Raw genomic sequence first — 27,972 nt, 5'->3', positions numbered from 1 at the left:
TTTATCTAAGTCAGGTTTCTTAATTTTTATTAAATTCAAAAACTTCAGGAAAAAAAACACAAGTTTCTAAGTACATGTAAAAACAAATCACCTAAAATAAAGTGGTTGTCAAGTTAAAACTCATTTTCCATAATTTTTCCGTCCTTGCTATTGCCCACAGTACTATCAGAAAACCTAAAAGTGCTTTAGAAATTGATTTTATCTTACCAATATGATAGTAAACCGTAAGTTTACTACATAAAAAAGCAAACTGTTTAGGCACAAGGTGGCAGAAGACATAAGCACAAATATCAACCATGCTTCCTTAATTTGTTAGTTGAAAACAGTGTGCTAAATACCAACATGGTATTGTATTCAGAATGTCCAAGCTTATTCAGTGAAATAAGGGCTCAAAAAAATCAATTTTATTTTTTAAAGTTAACAATTTTTGTGTCTTTTTTCCTTCTAGAAAACAGAGGAAGCTGCTTAAGTCAGTGGTATACCTTACTGGTCAGTACCAGTGTTTAAGCTAGAACAGTGGCAAAAGTTGCACAATGGGTTCCAGCACCGGGGAATGAAAAGTAGAGAAGCTGTAATCTGAAAAAAGACTGGTTCATATTTGTGTTCCCAGTGTAATCAATAGTTTTGCAACCACCTGCTAAGACAGCATGACAAGCAGTCACATGCCATTTGAGGGTATCAGCTGGGCTAGGTCATCCCAAGAAGGCAGTGGTGTGAGCAAACAACGAATGTCCGCTGCTCTTCTGACTACACCTAGAAGAACTGTTACACTGAAAATCAAATCATAAGAAAATTGAAGCAAGAGCTGTTCCATACAACAGATTTTACCTTTTATCCATCATTTGATATTTGCCATTCTAATAACAGGTGCAGTTCCACTGTCATTCATAAATACAAAATTTTATTTGCACTTCATTAGTTTAGAAAGACCACAACGTTTTTCAATACCACAACATTCAGGACACACCAAGTTATTCAAATATGTAACTACCGATTTACCACAACTAAACTAAACAGTGCATTTTGATAAAAGATATACCAAAGATATAATTCACAAATTCATTATCAGACAAAAACCTAAACACAGTATATGTTTGATGGGAATAATTTCCACCATTAGAAAAAAAAAATCATTTTACCTTAGGTTTCCCCCTCCCCCCCAACCCTACAGATGTCCAGACAAATACGCATATATATTCCTTAACACGGGAAAATGTATTATCTTAATTTTTTTTAAAAAAGAATTTGTCTAGGACAGCAGCATTGCTTTTTATACCTTCTTTTAGAGTTGAATACATCTCCATTTTTACTGAATCTTAACGATTCTTGCAACCAAGTTTATGCTTAAGCAGAAAATCATATATGTAATTTCAGAGTGCAATCTTAGACCTGCACCAAATGTGATGTCTTAGTACACAAAGAGAAGGTTCAGCATTAAACAAAATAAATAAGAGACTGCCAGAAATTAAACTTAGCTTTTCAATAAATCCAGTCAGCAGAGGATGCTAGAGCCAAAAGTGTTTTCACTACATTAAAAGGAAACATAATGCTGATTATGGAAGCTTTGTACATAAAGTCCTCTGTTTTAAAAAAATTCATCTTTAAAATAGTTAGCAAAGCACCATATACTTATCTTCATACCAGAAGAGCTTCTGCCTGCCTGTTTATAATAACAAGAACTATTACAACATTTATGTCAAGAATAGGTATAGATTTAATTTTCCTCCTCCTCGACTGGAAGTGTGGTAATTCCCCACAGACTGTACAATATTTATAACACTGGGTCAATAAATGAAATACACTTGTGAAGAAGAGGGGTAATAATTAAATGTTATAGATGAATCCTACACAGGATTACATATTTGCATATTTACAAGTTAGTGTGTAGCTCTGACTCAAATAACAAAGTGCAACAAGAAACTGCCAAATGATTGTAGTGCAGAGTAGTAAGGATACTTTCTTTTCCCTCCCACTCCTATTTTTCACTCTGTATGGAGTAACAAGTCAACAGCAACGGACATGTGGCCTTGGAGGAGGCAGTTCTGGTGGGATTTCTGGCTCTGGTTGCAGGGACAGGATACTGTTGGACAATTCATTTCTTATAACATCCAGTGGCATCTTAAAGAGAAAAAGAATCATCTATAAACAATCATCTGCACAGAGCTCAGCACAAAAGGAGATAGCTTATAGAGTTCAGTCAGCCAACATAAACATATAGATCTTTCAGTTCTTACTAGTAAAATACATTAGAGTAAGCTGTGTTAAGAATTTCTTTCAGAAAAAGTTACAAAACAGTGCTGAAATAAAGCCACTTCCTAAACATACAAATTACAACAAAACATGGAGTAGAATAAAAAAAGTTTAATTTAGAAGTTTCCATATCAATTCATTGTGTACATGCCTTGCTACTGATATGCAGAAGTGACAAGTATGAGAAAGAGAATGCAATTTATTTGATATGGTACAATACTGAAACAAGGAACTCCCAAGACCTAATTCTAATTAATACCCGAAAAGAAGTGGCTGTGGGCAAATGATTTATTCTTAGTCCATCACTTCCTGAACTATAAACGGCCAATAATCTTTACCTATCTTTTAAACAGTATTTGATATTTCTCAAAGAGTTATTAATTTACTAGACAATTATTAGTAGGCTTTCACTGATTACATGCTTGAGATTCACCATGAAAAAAAACTCTTGGTGGTTTTAAAAAGTTACTGTTATTCATAACACTATTTTTATTAGTTTAGTTCCAGGATAACATAAATGAAACTCTCCCAAAGGGGTAATGCAAAAAGCACTTTAGTTTGCAGTCTCAAATGTGCAATGTAATCTTCCTATCAGTTTTAAGCAGTTTAAGAATGTGTAAACAGAGGACAGAGTAGAAACATGCAACTAGTCGGCTCATTCATCACTTAAAGTGACTGCAATATTGAAAAATGACTTTCAATAATAAACCATCCTATGAAAACCCTCAACACATTAGGATTCCAGCTCAAAATCATAAAATGATACTTTTCAAATATGGCAACATAATGTCTCGCTCTAGACACGAAACATATGCTAATAAGTTAAAACATGAATCCAAGATCAAAACCAGCGTCTGACAACTGAAAATGGAATCCAGAACTTCAGTTCTGGTATGGTGCTCTTACAGCTTGCACAAAGATTACTCCTCCACTTGCTCTGCTAGATCAAGTCAGTCAAGTTGCTGACAGCTTGCTTCTCCCCATAGATCTTAACTCTCATTCCAGTTTGACTCAATACAAAGCAGAATTTTTTTTTCCTTAAATAATCTGAGGCATACTCAGAAAATTACGGCTGCAGATGAAAGCAAGCAAGCGTACAGTCAGCTGCTGATGTAAAGTGAAGTGGTGGCAAATAGAAGCAGATGTATAACAAATTCAACATCAGTATTTATGAACTGGAGCATAAAGCAAACAGTGCTGCCCACTACATATTAACTAAAAGCTTAGCTGGACAGTGTGTAGCCTGGCTCTATGTCCTCTGAAGAGGTACCTGAAGCCATTCAGTATTTAAACACTGACCTTTTACATGGTCAAAGAAACTACCACCTGCATGTTTTACCTTTTTCAGAATGTCATCAACAAGTTTTAGAAATATTTCATCCACGTTAAAATTATCCTTGGCACTGGCTTCACAGAACCGCATCCCAGTTATTTGCTGTGCAAACTGATGGAAGAGAAAATAAAATAACTACATAAAGAAGCAGATACATACTCTTTACATAAACAGCAGATATACACTCCTTACAAAACCTTTTAGAAAAACTTTTCCAAATCTGTGGCTTAACGCTAATTCAACTAATAATATTGAATCTCTAAGGTACAGCAAATACTGCCAGACATTTAATTTTCACTTAAAATTAGTTGATTGGAAATGGTTTTCTGTCTGGGCTGCATTTTTACATACTTAGATCTGGTAGACTTATGTCTTCCATTGACATGGATTGGTGCAGTTTGCCTAAGAAGAAGATCTTCTCATAAGATTTAATCTCCATTAACCACCTTCTTAAAAGGCAGAAAAGACGACTACAAATGCAAAGACTAGCCTTAGTTCTGTAATTAGCAAGGGCCTATCAAAAGCATCATGGGTTGCTGAAGGGAAACTTCCACGTATGTCCATACCAACAGTGCCTGTTCAAGATGGTGCTAGAAACTCATGCTAAGCCATATTCTCTTTTCAGTTTTCTTACCACTTCTGGAATTGGAAGAAGACAGAAGGAACAAAGGCGAGCCAAGTAACCAAGCAGGGCTCTTGCCTACCTAAAATGCACGTCCTCCATTTGTGATCCAAGACTTCACTATATCCTCTTTCAGAGCCTCTTTGCCAAAAAGGGGTAATAAGACATCACAGTAAATGAAGAAATTCCACGTGTATGACAACCTAACAGCTCTACCAGTTTGGCTCTACTACATTTTTTCAGGCAGTACATCATAATTAGTATCTACTACAGCTTTTCATGGTGGCTTGCCCAATATTAATCCCTGAACTCCATGTTGCTAGATGGGGACACTTTTTGATTTGTTGAGAGAGTCTGAAAATAGAAGAGCCTGAGATGAGCACAGGAACTTACCACTGAAGCATCTATTATACTGAAGATAAGGCTATACTTAAGTTTATACTGAATAACAAGATTGTTATACTGAATCAGATCAGGATTTATGCAGTTGTAAAGTCTACACTGAATCACACACACGCCTGATACTACAGTCTACAATAATCTTTAGTACCATCACATGGTCCTCTGTTGCTCCAATTCTGATTTCTATATAGGTTCAAAGACTCAGAAATCCATCTGACAGCTAAAAGCCTACAGTTGTGAACTAAATGACTGAAGCTCTACAACCTTTGTTCTTTGTGCATTGGTATTTAAGACTGATCTTTTTGGATTTCTTCTCTATCCCAGCTGACAAAACAGCAACCAAATTCATCAGATGGTGTTTAAGACTTGTTCTCTCTACAAGGCACAGGCAAACTAGTGTAAGGGTAAGAAAAAACTTCAGTCTCTGAAGTTCGGGCAGCCTTCATGAAGAGTTTCTGGCTGATGCCAGGCAGAAAAGAATGGCATAACAGAACACTTTTCTATTCCCTACACTACTGTGTACTGGGAGCTAATTATCACACTTTTAGTTTCTTCGTTCTTTAGAGCAAAGACGTACTGCTCCAGTAAGAAAGCATATACTTGCACATTCTACACAAGGCAGGAGATATCACATGGATTTTGACAGAACACTGCCATTCTCAGTATGCTCCTTAGGTCTAACAGTCTGGACAAAAGTAGCCATGGACACAAAACACTGTTGGCAGCAATGCCACAACAGTTTTGTTTCTAACAGTAACTAGATTTGAAAGAACAGAAATTTCTATTTACTTAGCTGATTTTGGAAGTTCTCAAGCTGAAATATAGCCACATTTACAACTTGCATGAACTTGAATCTGGATTTGTCTCAAATGTGAGTTAACTCACCTGAACACAATCTCCTCTTCCTACCACCTAACAAGGATAACAATTTGATTACACCTGTTCTTACCTTTTCTCCCTGCTGTCGAGTAATCTCTCGATCAACTTCACAGTCCAGTTTATTTCCAACTAACAGAAGCTCTGCATCTTCTGAAGCATACTGCAATTAAAACTTTTAATTAACTAAACCTAAAAACATAAGATTTTGTAATGCCAATAAAATATGAAAAAGAATCGGGCAATTCAACTAGTAAAAAAGGAATCATACCTACACAGTTCATATGTCAAATTTTTTCCAAACACTCCTTCAAGAATTCTCAACTTCATTTTTTTAAATTCCATTTTAAAAAACATTACTTAAGAATTAATTGCTCCAGTTTATCTAAGAGTGGATATAATGGCTTAATTTCACAGACAAGAAAAAACTTTTTTTTCCCCCCTGTGCACAGGTAAATGTGTAAAGTTAGAGCTCCATTGATACTTTAATTATGACAACTCTAGTTCTTGGGAGCAGCAATAGACTGCCACTTTGCATCAAAGCACATGAATGTTAAATCCCTGCTGAAAGAATCTAGTGAAATTTAGTAGTCAGTAGTTTAGTAATCACATAACAATGCTGTTTAAAGCCTTGCAGAGTCCCTTTGAGAAAAACATTAGTTCTTAAATAATTTGGAAAAAAAAAAAAAAAAAAAAACCACCCCACCACCCCCAAAATATAAAGGCCTACCTTATCGATCATTTTCATCCATTTTGGTAAATCATCAAATGTCTCCTTCTTGGTGATATCATACACCAATATGATTCCCTTGGCACTTCTGTAATAAGCTGAGGTAATGCTGTTGAATCTCTCCTGACCTGCTGTGTCCCTAAGAAGCAGCAGCAAACATTGACACAAATATTTCACCAATTCACAAAGTATAGAGTACCTTTGTTTATATTTTAATAAAAACAAAACCACACTCATTAGACAGTCTATATTGAACATTTCCTTCTGTGTGTGTGAATTGCTGGCAAAACAAAATGGAGCAGTAGTTTCAATTATAAGCTTTCATATCAGACCTACTTATCCCATACTAACTTCACTAAGAAAGACCACTGAACAGCTCTACACGTCTGAGAATGAAGCTGTCCAATGAGAATGCATCAGCAGATGAAGCTGGGTTTTTTTTGTTGTTGTTGTCAGTAAAATAGCCCTGAAAAATGAGAACAGAAATGGAAACATGCTGATCAGACTAAGACAGCTGGACATCGAACTATAATATGAGCAATGCATTGATCACCATGATTCGAGCTTTCAGAGCCTCTTTGAATCAACCACAGCCATTACTATGGTTCTAAAACTAATGCAGAGGCTCATGGCAGAAGTTTATGAAAACAGTAAGCAACCACTATACGGTGGGGGTTTTGGAAGTAGATACTTGGCTATCAGACTTACGTCTACTAACTTAAGATGTTCAAATAGCATTTTCATTCTCACTTTCAGCATGCTAGGTATTTACTCAGGGTGCATTTACATGGGAGACTATTTTTCACCAATGATACCACTCTGCCTGTACTAGCAGTAGTTTATATTCTAAAATAGTTGAGACAGAAGGGATATTTTTCACTGAACCATGAAAGCCTGCAAACTGCTTTTAATCATATCATCATGCCTGCTTATGGAAGTTTTAGGCAGTTATGCTAAAAAAATAGCAGGTGGATATCCTTGTTCTTAAAATGTGACTAGTATCATAACTGGAAAATAAGTTACAATGTGCTCCAATGAGATCAAGCAGTAGTTGCTTCAGTTCAGCCCCCAGAATCAATGGATAATTTTGAAATTTTACTATTAGAGCAAGTCAAAAGATAGACCAAAACTCTTTCCTCAGAGGGGACAGAAGACTAAGTACATGTGCGTAGGGACTCTCAGAATAAAAGTTCTAAAGGAACTCTATTCAGCAGTCACATTTTAGACAAAAGGAGGATGAATTTGGGGATGAGGTTAACGATGGAGAGCTAAAACACTACCAAAATAAAAAAGAAAAAGAAAAGTCACGTGTACAAAATGCCACATTGACTGTCCTGAAGAATTCATTCTTTTAAATAGTTTATGCACAAAAATAAGTAGTAGAATAAACTACCACAAACCTATCTTCACAAAATCTTTAGGGATCTTAACTAAATAGGCTTAAAAGTCAAGTACTTGATTTAACTTCCCTTTCTGCTGAAACTGTGACAAGTGTACTAGATAGCATCAAATCTTTACTAGTGATTTTGCAAAGTAAAGTACTGACCACTAGAAACAGATTTGAAATATCTACTTCACAGTACGTGGAAAAATATTGACTAATACTTCACAGCAGGCCAGTGGTATTGCAATATGAGACATGGAGTAGGGAGGCAGAAAAGAATGAATTCCTATCACTTCTATTTTTATTGGCATTTTTCAAATCCCATTCTCTGCAAAACTTGAAAATCACATTCACACAAACCTTTGGGACCCACAGAAGGTGAAAACAAGAGTCTGTTTCAATAATGTTGATCTCTAGTAATATTTAAGACTGGTTTTAAAAAATTGATAGATTGCTTTATCATCACTAGTGAAGCATTTTTATTAAAATAATACAAGTTCTGGCAGCTGAAATTACATATATAAATATTATTCAAAAAAACTAATTCTATTTTCTCTGCTGTTACTTCTTTGCTATGGTCAGATTTATTTTTTGGAAGATCCTTTGAAAGTTCATCACATGAAAAATTTACAAATTCTAGTATGAACCGTTGATTTTCCACATATGGATAACATTGCTTCAGGGTTCATGAAGAGACTTCTCAAATTACTATCTTGAAGAGCAGCCTCTGCTATCTGTTGCTAACCCAGTGATTGAGTGTATTAGATACAGGATCCCTTTATAGCTCCATCATTCTGAGCAGACATAGCTAGATGGCAGGTGGAAGGGCATACCTGATGTGGAAGAATGCATCAAATCTAGTTTTGGCCAGGCTAACGGAAAAGGTTGTCTTTTTTTGCTGCTCAGCGCTCCCTCTCTTTTCTGTGCCCTTATCAGACCACAGAAAAAGAGAAGCTATTCCAGAGCCACCTGACTATGCCTACGTGTCAGTGCTAAGGAAGTTTACCGATTCCATCACAAGGAGGCTATTTTTGAGTACCAAGTCACCCAGCACATACACACGAAAAACACAGAGGGGAAATAAACACACTAACGTACAACTGCCCTCTCTGAAGAGGGAGCAATCAGCACATTAGATAAGCTTACATGCAAGTGATGGAGCCAGCTCTGCTGCGCTACTCTCTGCCACTCTAGTCCTCTGCCACATCATGTTTCCCCGAGCCTGCAGTGCCGCATCCCCAGGTCTATCTGATATAATAGCCTCTCCTTGCCCCACAACACCCATGGGCTCTTGAGAGCTCCACAGTATCCCTGGCTGCTGCTCCTCTCTGCTGCTGTACCCAGGGTCCTGCACTCACCTATGCATAGGTCCTTCACCCAAATATTGCGTACCTTGTAGTCTGGCTTGCTGGCTATATAAGACACATCATGTCCTGAGACTGGTTCAAAATACTGCTGGCCAGCCTGGCTGCCCACTACATGCATTAAATGGCCAGATGGCCACTGACTGTCACCTGCCAGGTGCACTCACCCTAGTGGATTATGGCTGAATTTCTGTGCCTTGCTCTAAAACCCAGTCACTGATTTGCACACACTTTACATGAGCAATGCCTCTACTGCTGCATCAATTTTAAATGAAATCAGCCAACAGATTTCAGGATTGTAAGCATGATCTTACAGTGCTTGTTTCCTTAGAAAACCGGAAGAAAATAAGCTGATTTTGCATATCTAACAATATATTAACAGTGTATTACCCTTCAAATAGTAAGGAAAAAATTGGAAGATTGTCTCTGAAATAAGTATTAATCACAGGCGGGCAGTAAGTTTAGAAAGCTACTCCAGGCTGCCTAAACAAGCTTGTTGCAGCTTGCAACAAGCTCCGAGAAGAGTATCAAGCTGACCTTACACATAGAGACTTCCAGATATCTCATTTTCTGCTTGGTGCTATCTTTTGTTTTATAAAAACATATAGTAAATTCTTCCAATATTGAGGAAAAAAATGACACCCTCTAACGCAGAACTAAAATTAAAAGTATATCTGCATTAAAATGGCTTTCATGATAAGATATTTATCCTGTGTTGAAGTAATTCAGTTTGTTTTTCTATACTCATCAATCTATTGCACTCCAACAGCTGGAATATTTTAGTAAGGACAGCTGTCAAAGAACCAACAGAAAACTGGAATAAGAGATGAACATAATTTAACTGGACTAACATTATGCAGTTTCATGAATAATACCAAGTGCTCCTAGTTCTTTATCTGCTCTGTTCAGAATTAGCAAAGTAAGTCAGTTCATTTTTATTCAAACTCCAGAAGTCCAAACAATAAGTTACAGTGACTTGATCAATAATTTGGCATCACTTCATGATACAACAGAAGACTTCTTTTTGAATACTAAAAGCAGTTTTCCTTTATTGATTTTTTCAAGAATTTATTTTAAATGGAAAAAACACAGGCCTATTACCAAACTCTAATCACAAACACAATGTATAACTCCTTAACCATTTATCATCTGGGGGGGGGGGGGGGGGAAATCTTGAAACAACAATAAAACCTCCAAAATTCTTATTTGCCTTTGTTTTTCTACTTCAGTAACAGAAACTAGACATTACACCAAAACCACAAACATTACACCAAAAGCAAATTACAAAACCCCACAAAATTCATTTTCAAATATTATTTAAACGTTGACTTGTGATAGTGACACTATTTCAGACTACATAAAATACAATACAAATACAGTTGGTCTTAATTAAAATAAGATTGGATTATTTTTGTTTAAGTGTTCTTGCATCTATTTAAAATAGTTGCTTGAAGAAAACACAAATAGACTCAAAACTATCTTTGGCTCTGAAGTTAAATTAATTTTTTATGAGTGGTGGTGAAGTGGCCATAAAAAGGGAAATATTTTTAAATATAAATAAAAAGTTAACACTGATCTAACACTTTTACATGCTCTGTGCTTGTATGGAACTTAAATCAATAATTTGTAGTTATGGACAAGATTTTAAAAAATGTTTTAAATCATCCTAATCAAGCTTTTCCTCCCATAAACATATATACTGAAATATATACTGAAAATGTTTGAATCAATATACTGAAAATATTGAATCATTTATGAAATAAGTACTGAACAGCAGGAACTACATTTTGTTATATTCCAAGATAGGGGACCTTTTCTCAGATTATTCCTCATTTTAGAAATTTTCCAACAGAACAATTTCCCATTAGAAAAGCCTGAGCTGACAGAATCAGAACCTCCTATGAGATGCACCAATTTAAACAAACTTCAGAAGCAAATCAGGCCATTTTCCTGCCAAGTCACTGGCTTCCTTGGGCATTAAACCTGGAGAGATACCAGAGAGCTCCTTTGGCTACCTGGCTGCAGCCCGCACACAGTGACATGGAGCCACAGCTTCCAGCAACCGGGGTTGTGCTAGGGTACTTCAGAGAGGAAGCCAGCACAGGCTGCTGCTTGCCTTAGCGAGGTCCCCAGATTACTCAGGGTATACTCATTCCTGGCTCAGACAGATACCCTAATGTCCTTCTGAGCAGCTCTTGGCACACCTATGCTCCAAAGCATGAAAGTATCTTTCCTATTATTTGGTTTAGTTTTCAAGCTTTGAAAAACCATAATTTACATATGCTCAGATTCACTTTGACACTTAAGCTATCTGATGGTTCTGCTTTACTTTATCCCACAGCCTATGCTGAGTACACACATTACTTCTCATAAAAAAAAAAAACAAAAAAAAAACCTGAGCTTGTTTCATCCAAGAACTGCAACACAGTGAAGCAGGTTTATTTTAACTGCTTCTTCTGGCAGCCCAAGGGTCACTACTGCTGTTCCAGGTGGAACAGAGAAGATGGACACTACGCTACCCTCAGTGCTACTCTACTATTTTACGTGCTAAGGAGTAGGAGTCTCTGATTGACAGTCTGAGAAACAAGGGACGACGTACTGTAAGGCGACAGGGACTGGATAGGAACCGATAGGCTACGGTCAAGAGCAGAAGCCTCTACGATCTTTAGCACACAGTCTCCAATAGTAATAGGAATTTGGAAGCCAAGTCCAACTTGTATACTCCTCTACTAATAGGCAGAGCTGCGAAATTTGCTTTCAAAAGGATGTTTTGCACACCTAGTTGATACATTCAACACAGTCCTATTTCTTCATAAATTCAAGTGGTAGAGATCTGTGGAGAACACTCTGCTTATAAATTGGTCAGTGGAGAGAGATGTCAAATGACTATAAAAATACTGAAGTTAAACATTTTTTTAAGCTGCTCGTTTGGTTTTTGAAGTAGAATAATTAAATGAAAAAAAATCAAGCACATTTGGTGCTTTGAAATGTGACTTTAGTCATTTTAAGGCAATAGTTATGCATAAACTTTAGAAGTGATCCATTCACTGAATAATACAGGATTCTGTAGTACAGTTAGTGCAATCAGGTAAAGACCACCAGGAAGTGCCAAGCAACTTTAATTCTGTCTCCTTGTCAGTATGAAAGCAAACTGAATTAGGATCATCCAGGCAACTTAATTCTGCATTTTTAAACTTCCAAGCATTTGACTTTAAGTGGCTTTTATTTTTTAGTTTAACACTTGAAGCTATAATAAGAGTTCATAAAGACAACATACACACCATACTTCAGGAAACTTTAAATTTGTAAAAGGAGTGGTTATCTACTCTGCTTTTCAAAAAATTTACAAGTATGCCAAGACAGTTTTAAGGGTCAAGTATGAGAACAGCATTTTAACAGCAAATGTCCAAGAGAAAGTGATGTTTGGGGGCAGGAAGTTTTATTGATGGATTTTAATATATTTTAAAATATTTTGTCTTTATATTGTGTTTTGTCCATCATTTTAGCAGGGTTTTGCAGGGGAACAATGGTCACATTTTAGCAACCTATCAATTCTTATTATGTTTCCTATATCCTTCTAGCATATTCTCAATATGTGGAAAATAATGGTTTAAACATGTCTTTACCAACAACACATCACTCCTATAAAATATTTATTCAATGCTAGTAAGTTGTTTGATAAGCTTAGCACATTTCACAGTAAGAACTCATATTAAGCATACAATAACATCTCCACATCAAAAATTTTTGTTACCTCTGTCAGCTTCAGTAGACCCTGGCTAACAACTGCTGGCTCAACTGCCAGCCTTGTGGTCACAGGTTTCCAAACAGGGACATGATGGATGAAAACATGCCAGTAACATTCAAGTGTTAGGTGACTGATGATACCAAAGATGAAGCAGCAGCTAACTCAGAGGGAAGCAAGACAGACACATGGTGCGACAAACAGAGTTCATGGTGACCTGCCAAGAGGAGTTAGTAAGCCGAATTCACTGCATCCATGTAATTAAGAATGAGAAACCACCAGAATATCCCAAAAGAGTAACAAAGAGTGTATTTAGAGCTTTTTCCTCCTCTATGGATTGTTAGCAGCTTTAACAGTTGAACTACAATGCTCATTATGCACTGTTAATAAACTGAAGCTAAGCTACTAGATAGTAGAGTATAAGATTAGAATAATGTACGTTAATACAGCTGGTTTATTCTCTCCTAACAATGTTTATGTATTGTACTACTCTGCAAAACAAAGGAGCTTATAAGCTCAATAATTTCTAAACAGTAAATTGTATCAACCATTGACTTGGAGAATCATTATCAGGAAGCACGTAATCTGCTCCAGAAAAGAAAAGCTTAGTTCAGACTTTGAGCTTTCCACAGTAGGATGTCAGTACCTACTGTTAAGGAACACAGTCCTATCTGTATGGGATCATTTTACTTCTCAGTGCCGTTTAGTGGATATAATTCACTTAAAAGTGAAGGACGTTCAAGACTAAGTTATTTAATATAGTGTGAAAGAAACAGCACTGTCTAAACCAAATCTCAGACAAGCAGTTCAGAAAATACTTCATGCTTACTTTATAATTGCTGTTATAATGAACGTCAGTGTTCAACTGTCAAAAAAATAAAAACCAAATATAATTTCTCTAGTGTCTTCTATTTAACTTGGTCACCCTTTTTGTTTGTAGAACTCATACGCTATTTCATGCGTAGATGATTTTTCTTCTAGAAAAAAGGCTTTGAGATCTGTGATGTATGAATATTTGAGTAATTACACTCATGTACCTTTTTAAAATTTATATCCTTCTCCTCCTCCTTTACCCTCACAAAAATCTAGCAGCCATTCGTTTTTGCTTAAGTTATATGGGAATGAAGGAGAGGAGCAAAAGGATAAGAGCTAAACCAGCTTATAACAGTTAATAGTATTAGACAAGCATATTGATTCATGCTAGAACATAAAAATTAAAACATACTGCTGGTTGCACATTTGTTTTACTTACCAGATTTGTAATCTAATTTTCTTTCCTCTTAGCTCTACTGTTTTGATTTTAAAATCAACACCTATAAATAAAATACAGTAAACAGTACAGTAATTACTTCTGTTTTTTGAAAGGTGTTTTATATCAACTTGCAACAGTCTGAAGAAGCAGGAGGGTTCACACCACTATGGGCCACCTCAGGAACACTGTGGGGATTTGACAAGCATTATATAGTCTGTAAGCTGCCTTAGTTGGCAGCATCACAACATAAACCCTCCACGTTGTGCAACATTCTCCTCAGCAGGTAAAAACCAACATAATAGTAAAACAGTGGGGCATGACTGTTGGTTTTTTTCCCCCCCCTCTTTTTTCCCCTTATTCACATGTTCACGATTGACAAGGACAAGCCTGATTTACTCTCAAGTGGCACATTTCAGAAAGTGAAACCAACTTCTCCACATCAGCTTTGCTTTTCTGTGAAGCGGGAATAACACTCATCTGATTCCCAGGCTGGATGTTTAGCATTTGCTAAGCACTTTAGTAGAAGGAAGTGAGAAACTGTGGTTGGGTTTACAGGGTTCGTCAGCACTGTCATTCTTAATTCTTTTAAATGTTTGTTAGCAAACTGCTTAGGTTTAGAGTACTTGATTTTTTTAATTGCTGTTATACCTGTATGGTACTTTTTTCCATCATCTCAAAACTTCAGCCACATTTTGAATGCATGCTAAATGCTGTAAATAAAACCATAAAGACCTTCTCTAATACAATAAGATTTTAAATCTATTAAAAAAAAATGCTGGCAACCGACACACAAGACACAGTATGGTCAAACGATACCTAGACACAAAAGGATACCCATTCAACTACAAGCATGTTTAAAGGTGTAAGTGTCCTAGATAACATAGTATTTGTAGACTGTTAACCTGTTCATTTTACTATATGCTTCTATGAAGATTTTTGCTCCAGTTGTTACTATCAAACCTTTGTAGCGTGACATCTTTCTTCCAAATACCATCCCTTCTAACAGTGCTAAATCAAAAAGGGGGAAAATAAAAAGACACGAGAGCACAGTTCAGACTAGTACACTTAAACTCACACAGAAGTGCAGAAGCATACTGTGTTGGAAACACTTTTGTTACTTCACATACAAGTGTATACCAAGAAAAAGGATGAGAGTGAAGAGAGGGAAAAAGAAGATTTTTATTTTCTCTTACAAAAATTACATTATTTTTCCTAATATCTGCCCTGGCTAAAAGCTAAGCATCCCAGTTCACTTGTTTTATTTGTTTACTCATGAGAATCAAGACTGGACTATAACTTCTACAGAAAGGATCAGATTTGTCCCTTATGTAAGCTTTTCAAAACTCCTGAAAAACTTAAGTAAAAAAAAAAAGTGTATTTTGAACCCTGAAAACCAATTGCACATTGTTGACTTGACATTTATTTCAAAGTGGTTTTGAAGATAATCATGTCAGTAAAGTTGCAGGTATAACACCAGTTAATTATACTTACTTTCAAGCAATAAAGTGGACTAAGTTTTTTTTTTTTTTAAGGTTACATTTTAATAGTGGTCGTACAAAGGATAACTTCAATTCTATTTTTAGTTTGCAAAGCAGACTGTCACTTTTCAGCTAGACTAAATATGTGGTAGGATAGCTGATCTTCATTCCTCTAGACAAAAATCCCTTCAGACAGCTTGGAGCTGCACACTACCTAGTGATAAAAGTACTATTGCATTTATCACTGTTGCATTTATCCTTCCCCATGCCCTTAGAAGTGTCTAGCACACTTATTCACTAATTCTTAGAAAGCTCTTCAGCACATATGATGGTTATACTCTGCCTACCAAAACATATCCCATTTGTTCATCAGTAGGGTACTTGAGCAGTATGAGAACTAAAGCAATAAATTGATTTGTACTGTGCAGTCTACAATTTTAATGAAAATTTTCAAGTATTCAAATGCATATTGAAAAAATAAAGTGATTAAAAATTCACAATTTTAATTAATCCTAACTTTAAAAGATATCTTTCTACATTCTGGAAAAACTAGCCTCTGTATGAGTGCAAAAGTAGAAGAAAGTGAAATTGACTGGTTATGCTCTACTATACAAGATGTGGGAAATAATAATAGAAAAGCAGTAATTAAAAAAAAAACCAGCCTGTTTTTCCCTGTTAAATACCTTTTCTCTAGATATAAAATGCAACTGTTTTAAAGGTCACAGCTTTGTCTACAAGAAGTCAGCAACTTTAATCTCTAAGGAGATAAGCAATGTTAACTATCAGAGCAGCATAAGAAATTGGTTTAAACCCCTCCTTTCCTCAAGGAAGTCTGAATATAACTGGCCCCACATCTCAACTCTGACTCCCAATCTTGTCATTACATCTCATTTACAACCTCCTAGACAATTTGCCATTCATCTAAGAACTCAAATTAAAACAAAAAAAAAAATCGACTTTTCACCTCCCACAAAAACATGAATAGAAGAAACAATCTATGATGCTTATACAAGTGGTATACTTGTCCTATGCTAACAATTATACTTGTAGGGGAGCTTGATCTGAGCACAAAGTCAACAGAAGTAATACAATTCTGATGTGTAAAGAAAAAGCCCTGTAGTCACAGGAAAAAAAAAAGCGTAAATCAGCTCTGATCCAAAATTATATATTACAAATTATCATCGGAATTTCATATGTTTCATCAACTCCATAAAAAAAGTTTTATTAATTTTTTTTTTAAGGAAAATAAATAGTGAACTAGAGAGAGAAAAAACAGAAGTTTTAATAAAAGAAATTTTACACTCCAGACTTCATGGAACTGGTAGGCACAACCTATGTGCTTAACTGAAGCAGAGCAAGAGCCTCCATACCAAAAAAGATTGTTTCAAAATAAATACTATGCCAATGGTGTCCTCATTTCAGAGGCAGAGCTTTCTATATGCCATCTCAGAGTCACACTATGAAGCATTTCCCTGCTGTTAGACTTTGCAATGAACAAGGCAAAACAGCAACAGTTTCGGAGAAGTACATTCTTCTACAGAACTGTTTGAATTGTTTAACAGTTTTAAATCGGATGGCTTGCCAAAACTAAGCAGAGGTTGTTCAACTGATTTTTATAATTAGTAATGCTCCGCAAGCATCAACACAATACCAAAAGCTTCATGTCTGCCAATACTGAAGGAAAAAATATTGGCAACTTTCCCCTCACACATGAAGAAACACATAAATTCCTATGCTTGTGAAGTTTCATTACCACTACATTTTACCACAGACCAGCCAAAGATAACTGTTTTGAGTTTACATAGAGATTAGTAATTTAATAAAAACAATAACAAAATACAACCATTTGTTTTTAGTTTGAATTTTAAAAAACATCTCCTCCTCACGTTAAAAAACATTAAATGAAAAAAAATTTAGCCTACAGTCAAGGAAAACATCTAAATGGGAAGTTTTGCTATCCATACAATTGCTTCAGTTATTAAAAGCAAGAGGAAAAACAGATAATATTCTCAAAAAGTTGATCAAGAAATGAATACTTTCTGATAACACACACTTTTTAGTCTTGCATCACACTGAGAAGCAGACAACTAGATCTTTCCATTCACAGATACTGAGCATAAAGAATAGCCTTATAAATTCTTTACAGTTGTACGTGTAAAATGCTCTATTTGGACCAACTGCTGAAACCTCCCATTCTTCAGCAAAATAACTACAGTTCTTTTAAGCTCCTCTACTTAGCATAATATAGTGAAAAGTATCAAGTCTGCTTGCTGTTAGAAAATGGTGGGGGTTCATTCCCTCTCTTTTTTTTGTGTGTGTGTGTTTTGTAATAGCGCAGTGTGGATGCCGGCAGTAGTTGATTAGTTTTTTTTTTAAATCCTTGGTTCAACAAGCTCTTAATTTATAGCTGCTCTCATCAAAAATATCTTTCTTAGTGTTGTTAGACATAACTCTAAGACCTGTTAAGGACAGGCAAGGTGTCAGAATTCCTTCAAGTTTCACAGTTTGTAATGACACTTGTAGTGCTTGCACAGTTACTTTTTATGGCAGATCCTAAAACACAAACATAGCCCAAGTTTATAAAGTCTGTACATTAGTTCCAACCATGTTTAACCCTGCCAAAGGCTGCTCCAGTCTTGAAATTGTACAGTTGTAGCAACAGTGATGTGCTTGAACTAAGAAGCCCTCCAGAAGGTTGCGTACATTGACAGACAGGGATTACTAGCCCTGGCACAACACCCTATTAGCACAGCTACACAATGCTTTCTCCACCATGTGCACCCAGCTATGGCAAACATTCCCGAAAAAGATGTCAACAATAGCTAATATAAACAAGCCACTTAAGCACCTTGTGTCCTGAATTATGCAAACACAACCCAGGACATGGATTTATATAGAGCTCAATAAAAGAGAGGAATCAATAATTACTGTTGACAATTGCATTAAATCTGAACAAGGCTTTTAAAAATAAAGGATTTCAAAAGGCTCTTTCGCTGCTGCAACACTGGCAAACCACCGTATACCAATCTGTGCTTCACCAAAGGAGCTACCTGGTATCAGCACTACTAAAATCAGCTACTTGGATGCCCGACACTATCTGATTTGCATTTTAAAAGCCTACAGTCTAATTTATTCCCAACAAGAAATCAAATGAACACATGCCAGAGGAGCCAACAGGTGCACATGTTCATGATTATTTTGAAGTGTGTCCTTTGCCAGGTTGCAGCGATGTGAAGGGAACCAAAAGGCCTGTCATCATCCCCCTTCCCAATGAAGGGACAACCTCGCTCCACACATCAGTCTGACAAGGACCACTGGCAATCAACACATTTAGTTTTCTTTAAAATGATTACACTCGCACTATGAGTAAAACCTCAGGGACAGGAAGAATCCTGACAGTTTTTTCCCTTTTTGTGAATTCAACTTGTGCATTTTGGATATCAGATTCTTACACTCATTTTGCTCTGGGAAGGCCTCCTTCAGGAATCCAAACACACAACCTATAAACATTGTGGGTTTGCAAGAACTAATGGAAAAAGACAACGTGCACAAAAATACAGATCTCAGTTGCTGGTTTGGTATTTATTAAATGTTTCAAAATATACAGATTCAACTTGCCCTACCACTTAAAACAGCAAATGAGTTTTTTTTCCCCCTTTAAGGTGGATATATGTTAAAAAAGCAATTAAGTAGAGCACCACTTATTTGGCTTTTTGATGGCTTTATAAGATAAGATTTTTAGTTAGGTGTTTTGAAAATTTTACATAAAGAGCATTGTTCTTGTTAATAACATGAACTTTGCATTTAAAAAATACACACACATATGTATATATATATTTTTCCCCTCCATGCAAAGGAAAACACCCATTACAATATATATTCAACTGAAACAATGCTTTCTCTAGGAAAAATAAAGGGCTACTAGAATAAAAGGCAAGATGCAGTTTTTATTAAAAGTATACTAAACATACATGTAAACGAACTTTCTGCACACCTTTCAAAAAAATAAATATCTCTAAAAGAAAGAACAGACACTCAAAATAGAAGTGCACTAATGAAGTTCTAGATAAGGGCATGTCAGCGAGAATACCCTATCTTCTCACTGAACCAAACCTGAGACTGTTCCAGACTACATCCCCTGCCCAAGTCTAGCCCAGAACAGATTAAAGTATACTCATTTCTTGCCCCACACAGGAATAAAAAGTTATCTAATAAAGCACACACTGAAACACACACAACTGGGGCTGAATTTTCAGAGGCCTATTGGCTGTTCACATCAAAGCAATTCAATCAGTGAAAAATAATCAGAACACATTTAGAGAAACACTCACTTTAAAAATTCAAAGGCTGAATACTAAGTAACCATTAGAATTGGCATATAATTCAAAGGCTATGACAGTTTGTTTAATTTGGACATCTGACAGCATTATGCAGACAAATTTCCTTGCTTCCCCTACAATCAATGACAGAGATCATGTGCTTCTTGAGGCAAGAACCATCTCTGTTACTAGTTTGTACAGCGTCTAGTGTAATGAAGTCCTGGTCTGCAACTAAATATTAATTACAACACAAATGCTTATGACTATAGTATCCAGAAACTACCCAAGTCAATGAAAAGATGCTCAATGGTTTTGATACTGAATTTTACCACCTTGTGGGGACAAGAGGGATGATGACTATATGGACATGACCCAAACAACTACAAGAGGTACATAGGGGGAAGAAAAAAAAAAAAGCTTACAAGAACTGTTTAGAGAAAAATATAAAACATCGTATTTTATTTTACTTGAAGCTGTAAGACATGCAGTTAATTCTAAAAAATACTAAAGGGGAAATACCTCTTTCAAGGCACATACTATAAATTTAAGATTAAAAAAGATTTGGGAGCATTAAGTATTAGTCACATATGAGCCAGTTCGGGGATTATTTTAGAGGCAGGTAATGCAAGTTGTCCATAAAACTTTCGAGTGTAATTTTAGAATGATTAACATGCAGAAACTTGAGACTGCTCGCCTAAAATAAAAGTCTACATGTATCTGAACTGGCAACTGTGCTACAAACAAGAATGAAACAGACACACCAACAACAAAAAGAAAGGTAATATACGTACAATGGCTAAATTTTAAAGGTGTAATTATAGCATTTTTAGAAAACTGTCTGTGGTTTTTGGAAGTGCAACAATACAGTTTATAAACATTTCAGATGCTTGATACTTCCTTCATTTTCATTAAATTTGGAAGCTATCATTTCTTTCCCTTTTAATTGACAGTTTTGACAATTATAAAGCCTTTCACAAAATTTAAACTTTCAAAACTTTTTACAGTACTAAATTCAAAGCATGGCCCCAAAATGTTGATAAACAGAATGAGGTTGAAGGGGAAAATGGATGAATAAGATTCTCTGGGGCCTTCTTGAAGAAAAGTATATTTTAAACTCCTGATTACAGAACTGAAATAAATAGTGAACTACTGGTCTACAACTACCCAACCTGACAGGAAGATTGAACTTAATGAACTGTACTGTCCAGATTTCAAACAAGCAGAATCTATTTCAAAATGAGTACTGAATTCAGCATTCTGTTTTGGATACCAAGTTTCCCACGCCTTGGGAAGAAGAAATAAGTTGTGAAAATGCTGCTACATGTTCTTAAACAGCAGCAATCTCAAACAATAGAGAGGATTAATATTCCCAGTTGTTAAGGACAGCCTAGTGAAGATGCTTCACAAAGATCAAGCGTTTTTTTGTGATGAAAGGCACTCTAAATTCTGTGTCTTCTATTTCATGGTTTATCTAAAAACACACATATATTCTGCAGAAAGTGCATGCACTATTTTTATCAAATGAACATTTAAGTTGATAATTTCCAGACAGAAATATGAAAGTCCATAACCGAGAATCATATGCCCTCTACAATTTTTTTTGTACTGCTTCTGACACTCTCAGCTGTTCACAGCCCAGACTGAGTTTGACAGCTGCATTCCACTCTCCTTACAAACTAAGCTCGTCCGTATTTGATGCCATTCAAGTGGGCTCTACATTTTGTCTGTTTTACTTGCATATTCTTGTATACGTGCTGACTATGGGCTACAAGTTGTTCAAACAATCCTGCAGTGTTGATATAACCCAGTACCTGAATATCTCTATCAGATCATGCTGATAGCTAGTTTACAAATGAAGGAAACAAGGTGAATTTCAAATTTACTCATCTGAACAACTGCCAGGTAATTAAAGAAACAGCACACCCCCAAACACCATTCCCGAATCTTGATAATTTGCATCATCTTCCTACTATATTTTCCTATTTTAAAATATAAGTTTGTTACTTTCTAAGGACTCAAATGACTACATATGGAAAAAAAATTGCTGACTACACCTAATGCAGTAAAATATGCTAAGTTAATGCATACTAGGCAAAAAATTTCTTGCTTGATTCTTTCAGTTGTTGTAATCTCTAGTGTCAATTACAAGTGACAACACTGCTAAAAGTAGAATGCTGTTTCTAGAGAACATAGGAAGCAGTTCAATTTTACAAAAAATCTGAAGGGAGCATATGTTAACTTGAATTATTTGTTTTCAGTTCTGTAACCATAAATTTAGGGAATGGAACCCTAGCAGAAGCCTGAGTGGGTTTTCAGTCTCCTGATCTCTACTACTTGTAGTTTGTCAAGTAACCACAGCACCACATTAATGAAATATTTGTCAGTTTTATTTATGCTATTCAGCACTAGCTGAGAAAACAATATATAAGAACAGGCATATTTTAACCCTCTGAACATGGGAAGATAAGAAGGGCTAATTTTCACCATAATACTTATTATCATTGATCAGAACTTTCTTCCTTTTTCTGTGCAGCAGCAGAGACTTCTCAGCCTGAGCACAGAATTGATTTTGGGTATAAAGCAAATAAAAGGCAATCTTATTGGTATAGTGCCATGAAGCAGTAGAGATAGCTATTTCTACCCTTTCTTCCCTCCCTTGACCCCCCAAACTAAATTTTCAACACCATCTCATTGATGGGGAAAAAAAAGAAAAAAAAAAAACCCAAACTTTAAAGAAAAGCTAAAATGGGTTGTACTTGTAAGAAAGAGTCCATGGGCACAGATAGAAAGGGTAGCAAAAACAGACAAAAAGATATAAATTGCTTTTCTAGTTGATGCAGGTATTTTCCTGAAAATTTTTTTACATAGATTATTCTTCATATCAGATCACATCAAATTACTAAATTTGTTTTTTAAATGTAAATTTTATTATGATTTACTGAGAAATTATTTTTCAAAAGGTTAATAAGCCACATACCATGTTTATACTGCTTGTGAGATTAAATACTGACTAGATAACTAAAAAACTAAGGAATAACTTAAAGGGTAGTTCTGAAAAACAAACAATGATATTTTTAAAGTGAACAACCTATATCAGATGCTATAAACAAGATTCAGTATTTCTATTATAATTACATTATATGAAAGGTTTATAGGAATGACCCATTACATTCATGTTGTTAGTTCACATTTTTTAGGACAAGTAGAATTAAGAAAGGGGTTGAATTGTGACAAATAATAATAAAAAAGAATATCTATCTATATATAATTATATACTTAAGAACAGAAGCTGCCTTACATAAGACTTCTCAGATAGAAGTTAAGCCTGAAGTTTCTACCATTCCTACTTTTTATTTGATGGAAGTTAAGCATTTGCATGTATAGGAGTATCTTAAAAATAATTGATAAGAAAAAGACTACTTGGAAGAAAGATGCTACTGAGTTCTGTGAATCAAATGAGTTTCCAGCTTACATACCATTTCACAGCAACACCAAAGTAAGGCGCAACAAGGTCAAAGACCACTTTCTGTGAAGTCAAAAGCAATCTTCCACCACAGTGCATTTGTATGCTCTCCATCTGGATCACACAGACTACAATTAGCCCAAAACAGATCACAATATTCCCATCCTGGTCCACAACAAAACTTCTCATTTACAAGGTTAGCTGAATAGCTCTGCTTATGATTTCACTTATAAATCAGGACTGAAGGAAACTTTAGTGTTCACTACAAGTGGTAGTGTAGTTCCCTGTGAATAGCTGCTAAAGGAGCCAGCAACGAGCCTGCATGGAGCATCTGAACTGCTCTTACATTACCAAGAGCAAGTCCTGTCTCTGGGGATGCTTTCTTACATGGGAGAAAGAGTTTCAGGATAAGACTAAGCATCAGAAATAAGCCAGCAGGTAAGAGTAAAGCAGAGGCGCTCAATTTGATTTGAAGGAGCAGGAGAGTCAGAGGTCTTAGAAATGAGTCACTGCAAGGCCTCAGATTTGGGAGAGGAGTTTCAGGCTCCGAGATTAAAACCAGGACAGAAGTGTAGTGCCTGTGGCAACATTGGATGGATAGAAAATAATACATGAATTCTGTAGATCTGTCATGGAAGAAAAACCACAAAAATATCTGGGAGGAGCTAAGATTTGGTGGATGCAGATAGGACAGACAACTGTGGCAGAGTAGTGATTGGAGAGAAGCTGGGAGGGAAACTGGCTTTTGACAAGTAAAAGAACTCTGAGGAGGGAGAGGGACACATAGCAGATTTTTCTTTTTAATTAATATACAAAATTATCAGATCTCCATAATGATTTTGTTATAAAAGATGTATTTCTTTCAGCAGGAGAACTACTTTTGGAAAAAAAAGTGAGGGAGGAAGAAGCAAAAGGCAAGCACTCTTCCTTCCAACACCCATCTTCAAACTTTCTCACACACATGGAAAAGAGTATTGACCTTTTGGAAAGATCATTCTTTTTAATGCCTAATTTGACATTCTTGTTTCTAATTGTTAAGAGTTCTAAAATTCTCTAAGCAGAAATCCCATATTAATAAGCGCATGGAAGTCAGATAATGAATCATTAATGAAGATCAATTTTTATTTTAAAAGTATACATATGTTTGTGGAAAAAGTTAGTATGATGCCCAATATCATCCCTGCATAAACATTCTTCCATTAAAGAAGAGACGTTACCTGAACTACTAACAGGTTATTTGAATTTAACAGTCATGAATAGCAGAGCAGTTTTAGATCGCTGCAGATAAAAAAGGAAAATTTCTTCCCCCAAACAAGTTATAAGCTAACAGTAAGAACAAACATTCAAGCACATGAAACTGTAAACAGCAACATCTATTTCTCAGTTGACACCAGTGCTCCAAATCAGTAAATATTTGAGCATATTGAGTATTCTCAGTACTATGTAAATAGCAGATTAAGTAGACACAATATTCTATGCAACTAACTTAATGCTCCAAATAAATACATCAAGAGCATTTTAGATCAGTAGCACATCATGTGCTGCTATGAATACTGTGTTGAAATCTGCCAAGCTATTTTTGAACACTTTTTTCAAAGAACAAGAGCATTTTGAAAAGAGACTGAAGACATGTTGATTTGTTTTTGTTTCAGAATTTTCTTTTTCAATCTGGTAATGTAGTCTTTGTAATTTAATATTAAAATACCTTCTTTTTAAATTGAATAGATGCATTTTGTTTTCAGCAGAAACACTCCATTTTCCAGTAACCTAGAACTGCTTATCCTAAACACTTGGGGCTAGGAAACAGCCAATAGCTTCTAATAAGCCTTGGACGTGCAAAGCTTTTATCAGTCACATTTGCAATTCTTCCGCTATCAGAGAAGACCTCTGAGTAGTCTGTACATTTTCACATAAAAGACAAAGGTGCTAAATGTTGTTTTGTTTGGCCTACACTTCCAAAACTAATAGCTTAAAAACAATATAAAAATAAGGTTGAGTATTAATATCAAGTTAAGGGAGTAAATATGTATTCTAGTATTCTATTTAAAATACATCTTTACAAATAAGGTAGACAGGGCAAATGGTAACATTCTTCCAGTTACGTAGTCTTCTCAAATATCTCAAGGTATATTCATCTTACAGAATTTCCTCTGAAACTGGATCACTCACTGGGTTTTCAACTGCGTTTCAAAACACATTCTCCATTTACAATTCTCAAAAACCCAGTAAATGGTTTGTGGGGAAGAGCTCTATGATTGGAACAGCAGATCAAAGTCTGACCTCAGTTTATTTTGGAGTATGGATTATTTTCAATCTACACAAAAATGTACAAAGTGGAGGTTATTCTTTCTTACTCTATAGTGGAGAAAAGAAGGGTGCAAGCTTTCAGTCATGACTGCGGAAAGCTCTTTCATTTAGCAGTCAAAGGACCTGAGGGTATCTCAACAGCTCCCAACTTTAGTCAGAGGACCTTGAAAGAATGTCACTACTGTCAAGTCTTTCTGCATGTATTTTGGCACAAGCTGATTCCCCTGTGCTGATTTTGTGTTGGCATACTTCATACTCAAACATTACACAATCTTCTGTCTAGCAGCACACCACCACTTATTTCCTGTTTTTTCTAAAATAAGGAAGCTTCTCTGCTTCAATCACTGCCTCACTTATCTAGCAAATCAGTTTTGTTTACAAGGCACCAGACTGGAAGTCTGGACTAGAATACCTCCTCTCACTTCTCAAGATTTGCATCAGGATAGGGTTACAGAGAACAGTCCAACCTTGAAGGTACACTTGATGTAGGTCAACCCAAAGAAGACGCACATAAGTTTAACACAACGTACATAGTCCTAGAGAATTTATGAAGAATATATTCCACTATTAGTTCTACTTCCTCAACTGTATCATATGTTTAATTAAGCCCATCACAGTCTACAGAAATCGTCAGCATTTCTTCATTCTAACACATCACTTGAGGATGATGCCTCTAACACACTATCACTACCTTTATAACTTCTAAGAAGTTAAGTTACCGACTTCAAAACAAAATTGTACAGCCACTAACAGGCTGCTGGGAGGAAAAAACATAGTGCTAACAAATTTGCATTTTTAGAGGATCTAGGAAAGCATAAAAGAGCTTGCAAAATACACATTAAAACTAAAATGAGGGCAACTGTATATTATTCTGTCATTGAAAAATAGCTTTGGATAGCAATAGCTCAGTTTCTAAAATGTGATATAATCACTTTCCATCAGATGCTTTACACTTTGTTACATTCCAAGCTACAATTAAGCTAAGCACATGTTTTTTACAGTGACACAGATTTAACAACCACCTTGTTGCAAAACTCAAAGAGTTCAGCTTCAAGGATAAGTCTGTAATAACAACGCAGGCTAAACTAGCTTGATTTCCTTCCTTTACACATTCATACACTAAAAGACAGCAGGCATTAAATTACCTCAAAAACTTGTATGGATGACTAAACCACAAATAACAAGCCATTCTGCAAAACCAGGAGGTTGCTCTGTAGTTTGTTGTACGATGAGGAGCAAAACACCCCGTATGCTCAAAATTGCACTCTTCAAGAAACAAGACATGAAGTTCCCTGGATTTGGTATCACAGAGGGTTTCTTGAGGAAGGCACAACAAAAAGCTTGAGTTAACCAGGCTATGGTCTGGAATAGCATTTGAGCTCCCACTAACTGTGTGGTATACACAATGTGCAAGTTTTTAACTTCTGAAGTACTAGCAAACGCCTTGTATACAACATCGAAGACTTCAGGACACAATTACGTGCTTCAACAACCATCCCTGATGTTTTTTGCTGGCAGTGATTTTTGTCCACTGTTAATAAGAGCAAAACAGGATACTGACACCTTCTGAAAATCTGCAACAATAACTAGGACCCCCATAACCTCTTAATCAAGAGCCAGAAAGCTTGACACCATGGACTCTCTTATCATAAACTCCATGAACCTCCCAGCTTGCATACCCATTATAAAGGACAACTCTTCTGGCCAAACAACCCACCCAGGATAACGCGACCAAATGCAACACACAAGCGCAAGGCTAAGAAGAAAACAAAAAGGGACTGCTACGTAACCGCTCTAAAGGGAATGAGAAATTAAAGCCCTACCCGCACGCACGCGAGAGGGGTAGGCTTAGGGTCAGTGCACAGAAGCGAGAGGGGCTCAGCATACGGAAAACAACGAGGGAGAAGGGCCGAGGAAGGCCACCAAGCCATCACCCACGCGTATACGATCCGCGCGTTGTGCGGCCGGGCGGTGCGGCAGGGTGGCCCAGGCCAGGGAGTGCGGAGGCAGGGATGACCCTCTCCCTGAGGAGGGCCCGGGGGGCCGGGGCGGGGGGCCGGGGGTGGCGCGGCCCGGCGGACTGCCTTACCCACGGTGGACTTGCAGGCCTCGCAGAAGGTGTCGTCGGTGAAGCGCTCCATGAGGCTGGTCTTGCCCACCCCCCGCGAGCCGATGATGATCACCTGCAGCTTGAAGTCGGCGGGGCGCGGCGGCTGCTTCCTGCGGCGGGCCTGGCCCCCGGACAGCGCCGGCGACCCCGCCGCCGAGCCCGCCCCGAGGTCCAGCCCGCCGCCGCCGCCCGCCCTGCGCTGCTGCAGCCCCGAGCCCGGCTCCATCAGCGACGCATGCGGCGGCGCCGCGCGCCCTCCCCGCCCCGCGACCACCGCCGACGACTGCGAGGCAGGGCGAGGGGGAAGGGAGGAGAGGGGCAAGGCAGGGCAGCGAGG

The 27,972-nt window shown here is 36.8% G+C and overlaps 1 protein-coding gene across 1 annotated transcript; it reads right to left on the bottom strand.

The window, feature by feature from the left end:
• Positions 1 to 27,952, bottom strand: RAB12 (RAB12, member RAS oncogene family). The gene is made up of 6 exons (XM_067290691.1): positions 27,615 to 27,952; positions 13,959 to 14,019; positions 6,214 to 6,352; positions 5,557 to 5,646; positions 3,590 to 3,694; positions 1 to 2,118 (listed from the first exon to the last, which is right to left on the bottom strand). Exons 1-6 carry the CDS (start codon positions 27,859 to 27,861, stop codon positions 2,005 to 2,007), a joined length of 756 nt encoding a protein of 251 aa, XP_067146792.1. The 5' UTR covers positions 27,862 to 27,952; the 3' UTR covers positions 1 to 2,004.
• Between the last annotated feature and the right edge of the window lie 20 nt (positions 27,953 to 27,972).

This window comes from Apteryx mantelli, chromosome 2 (assembly GCF_036417845.1).
Source record: "Apteryx mantelli isolate bAptMan1 chromosome 2, bAptMan1.hap1, whole genome shotgun sequence".
Lineage (NCBI taxonomy): Eukaryota > Metazoa > Chordata > Aves > Apterygiformes > Apterygidae > Apteryx > Apteryx mantelli.
The sequence above is the reverse complement of the archived record's forward strand: the minus strand, read 5'-3'. Positions and strand labels throughout refer to the sequence as shown.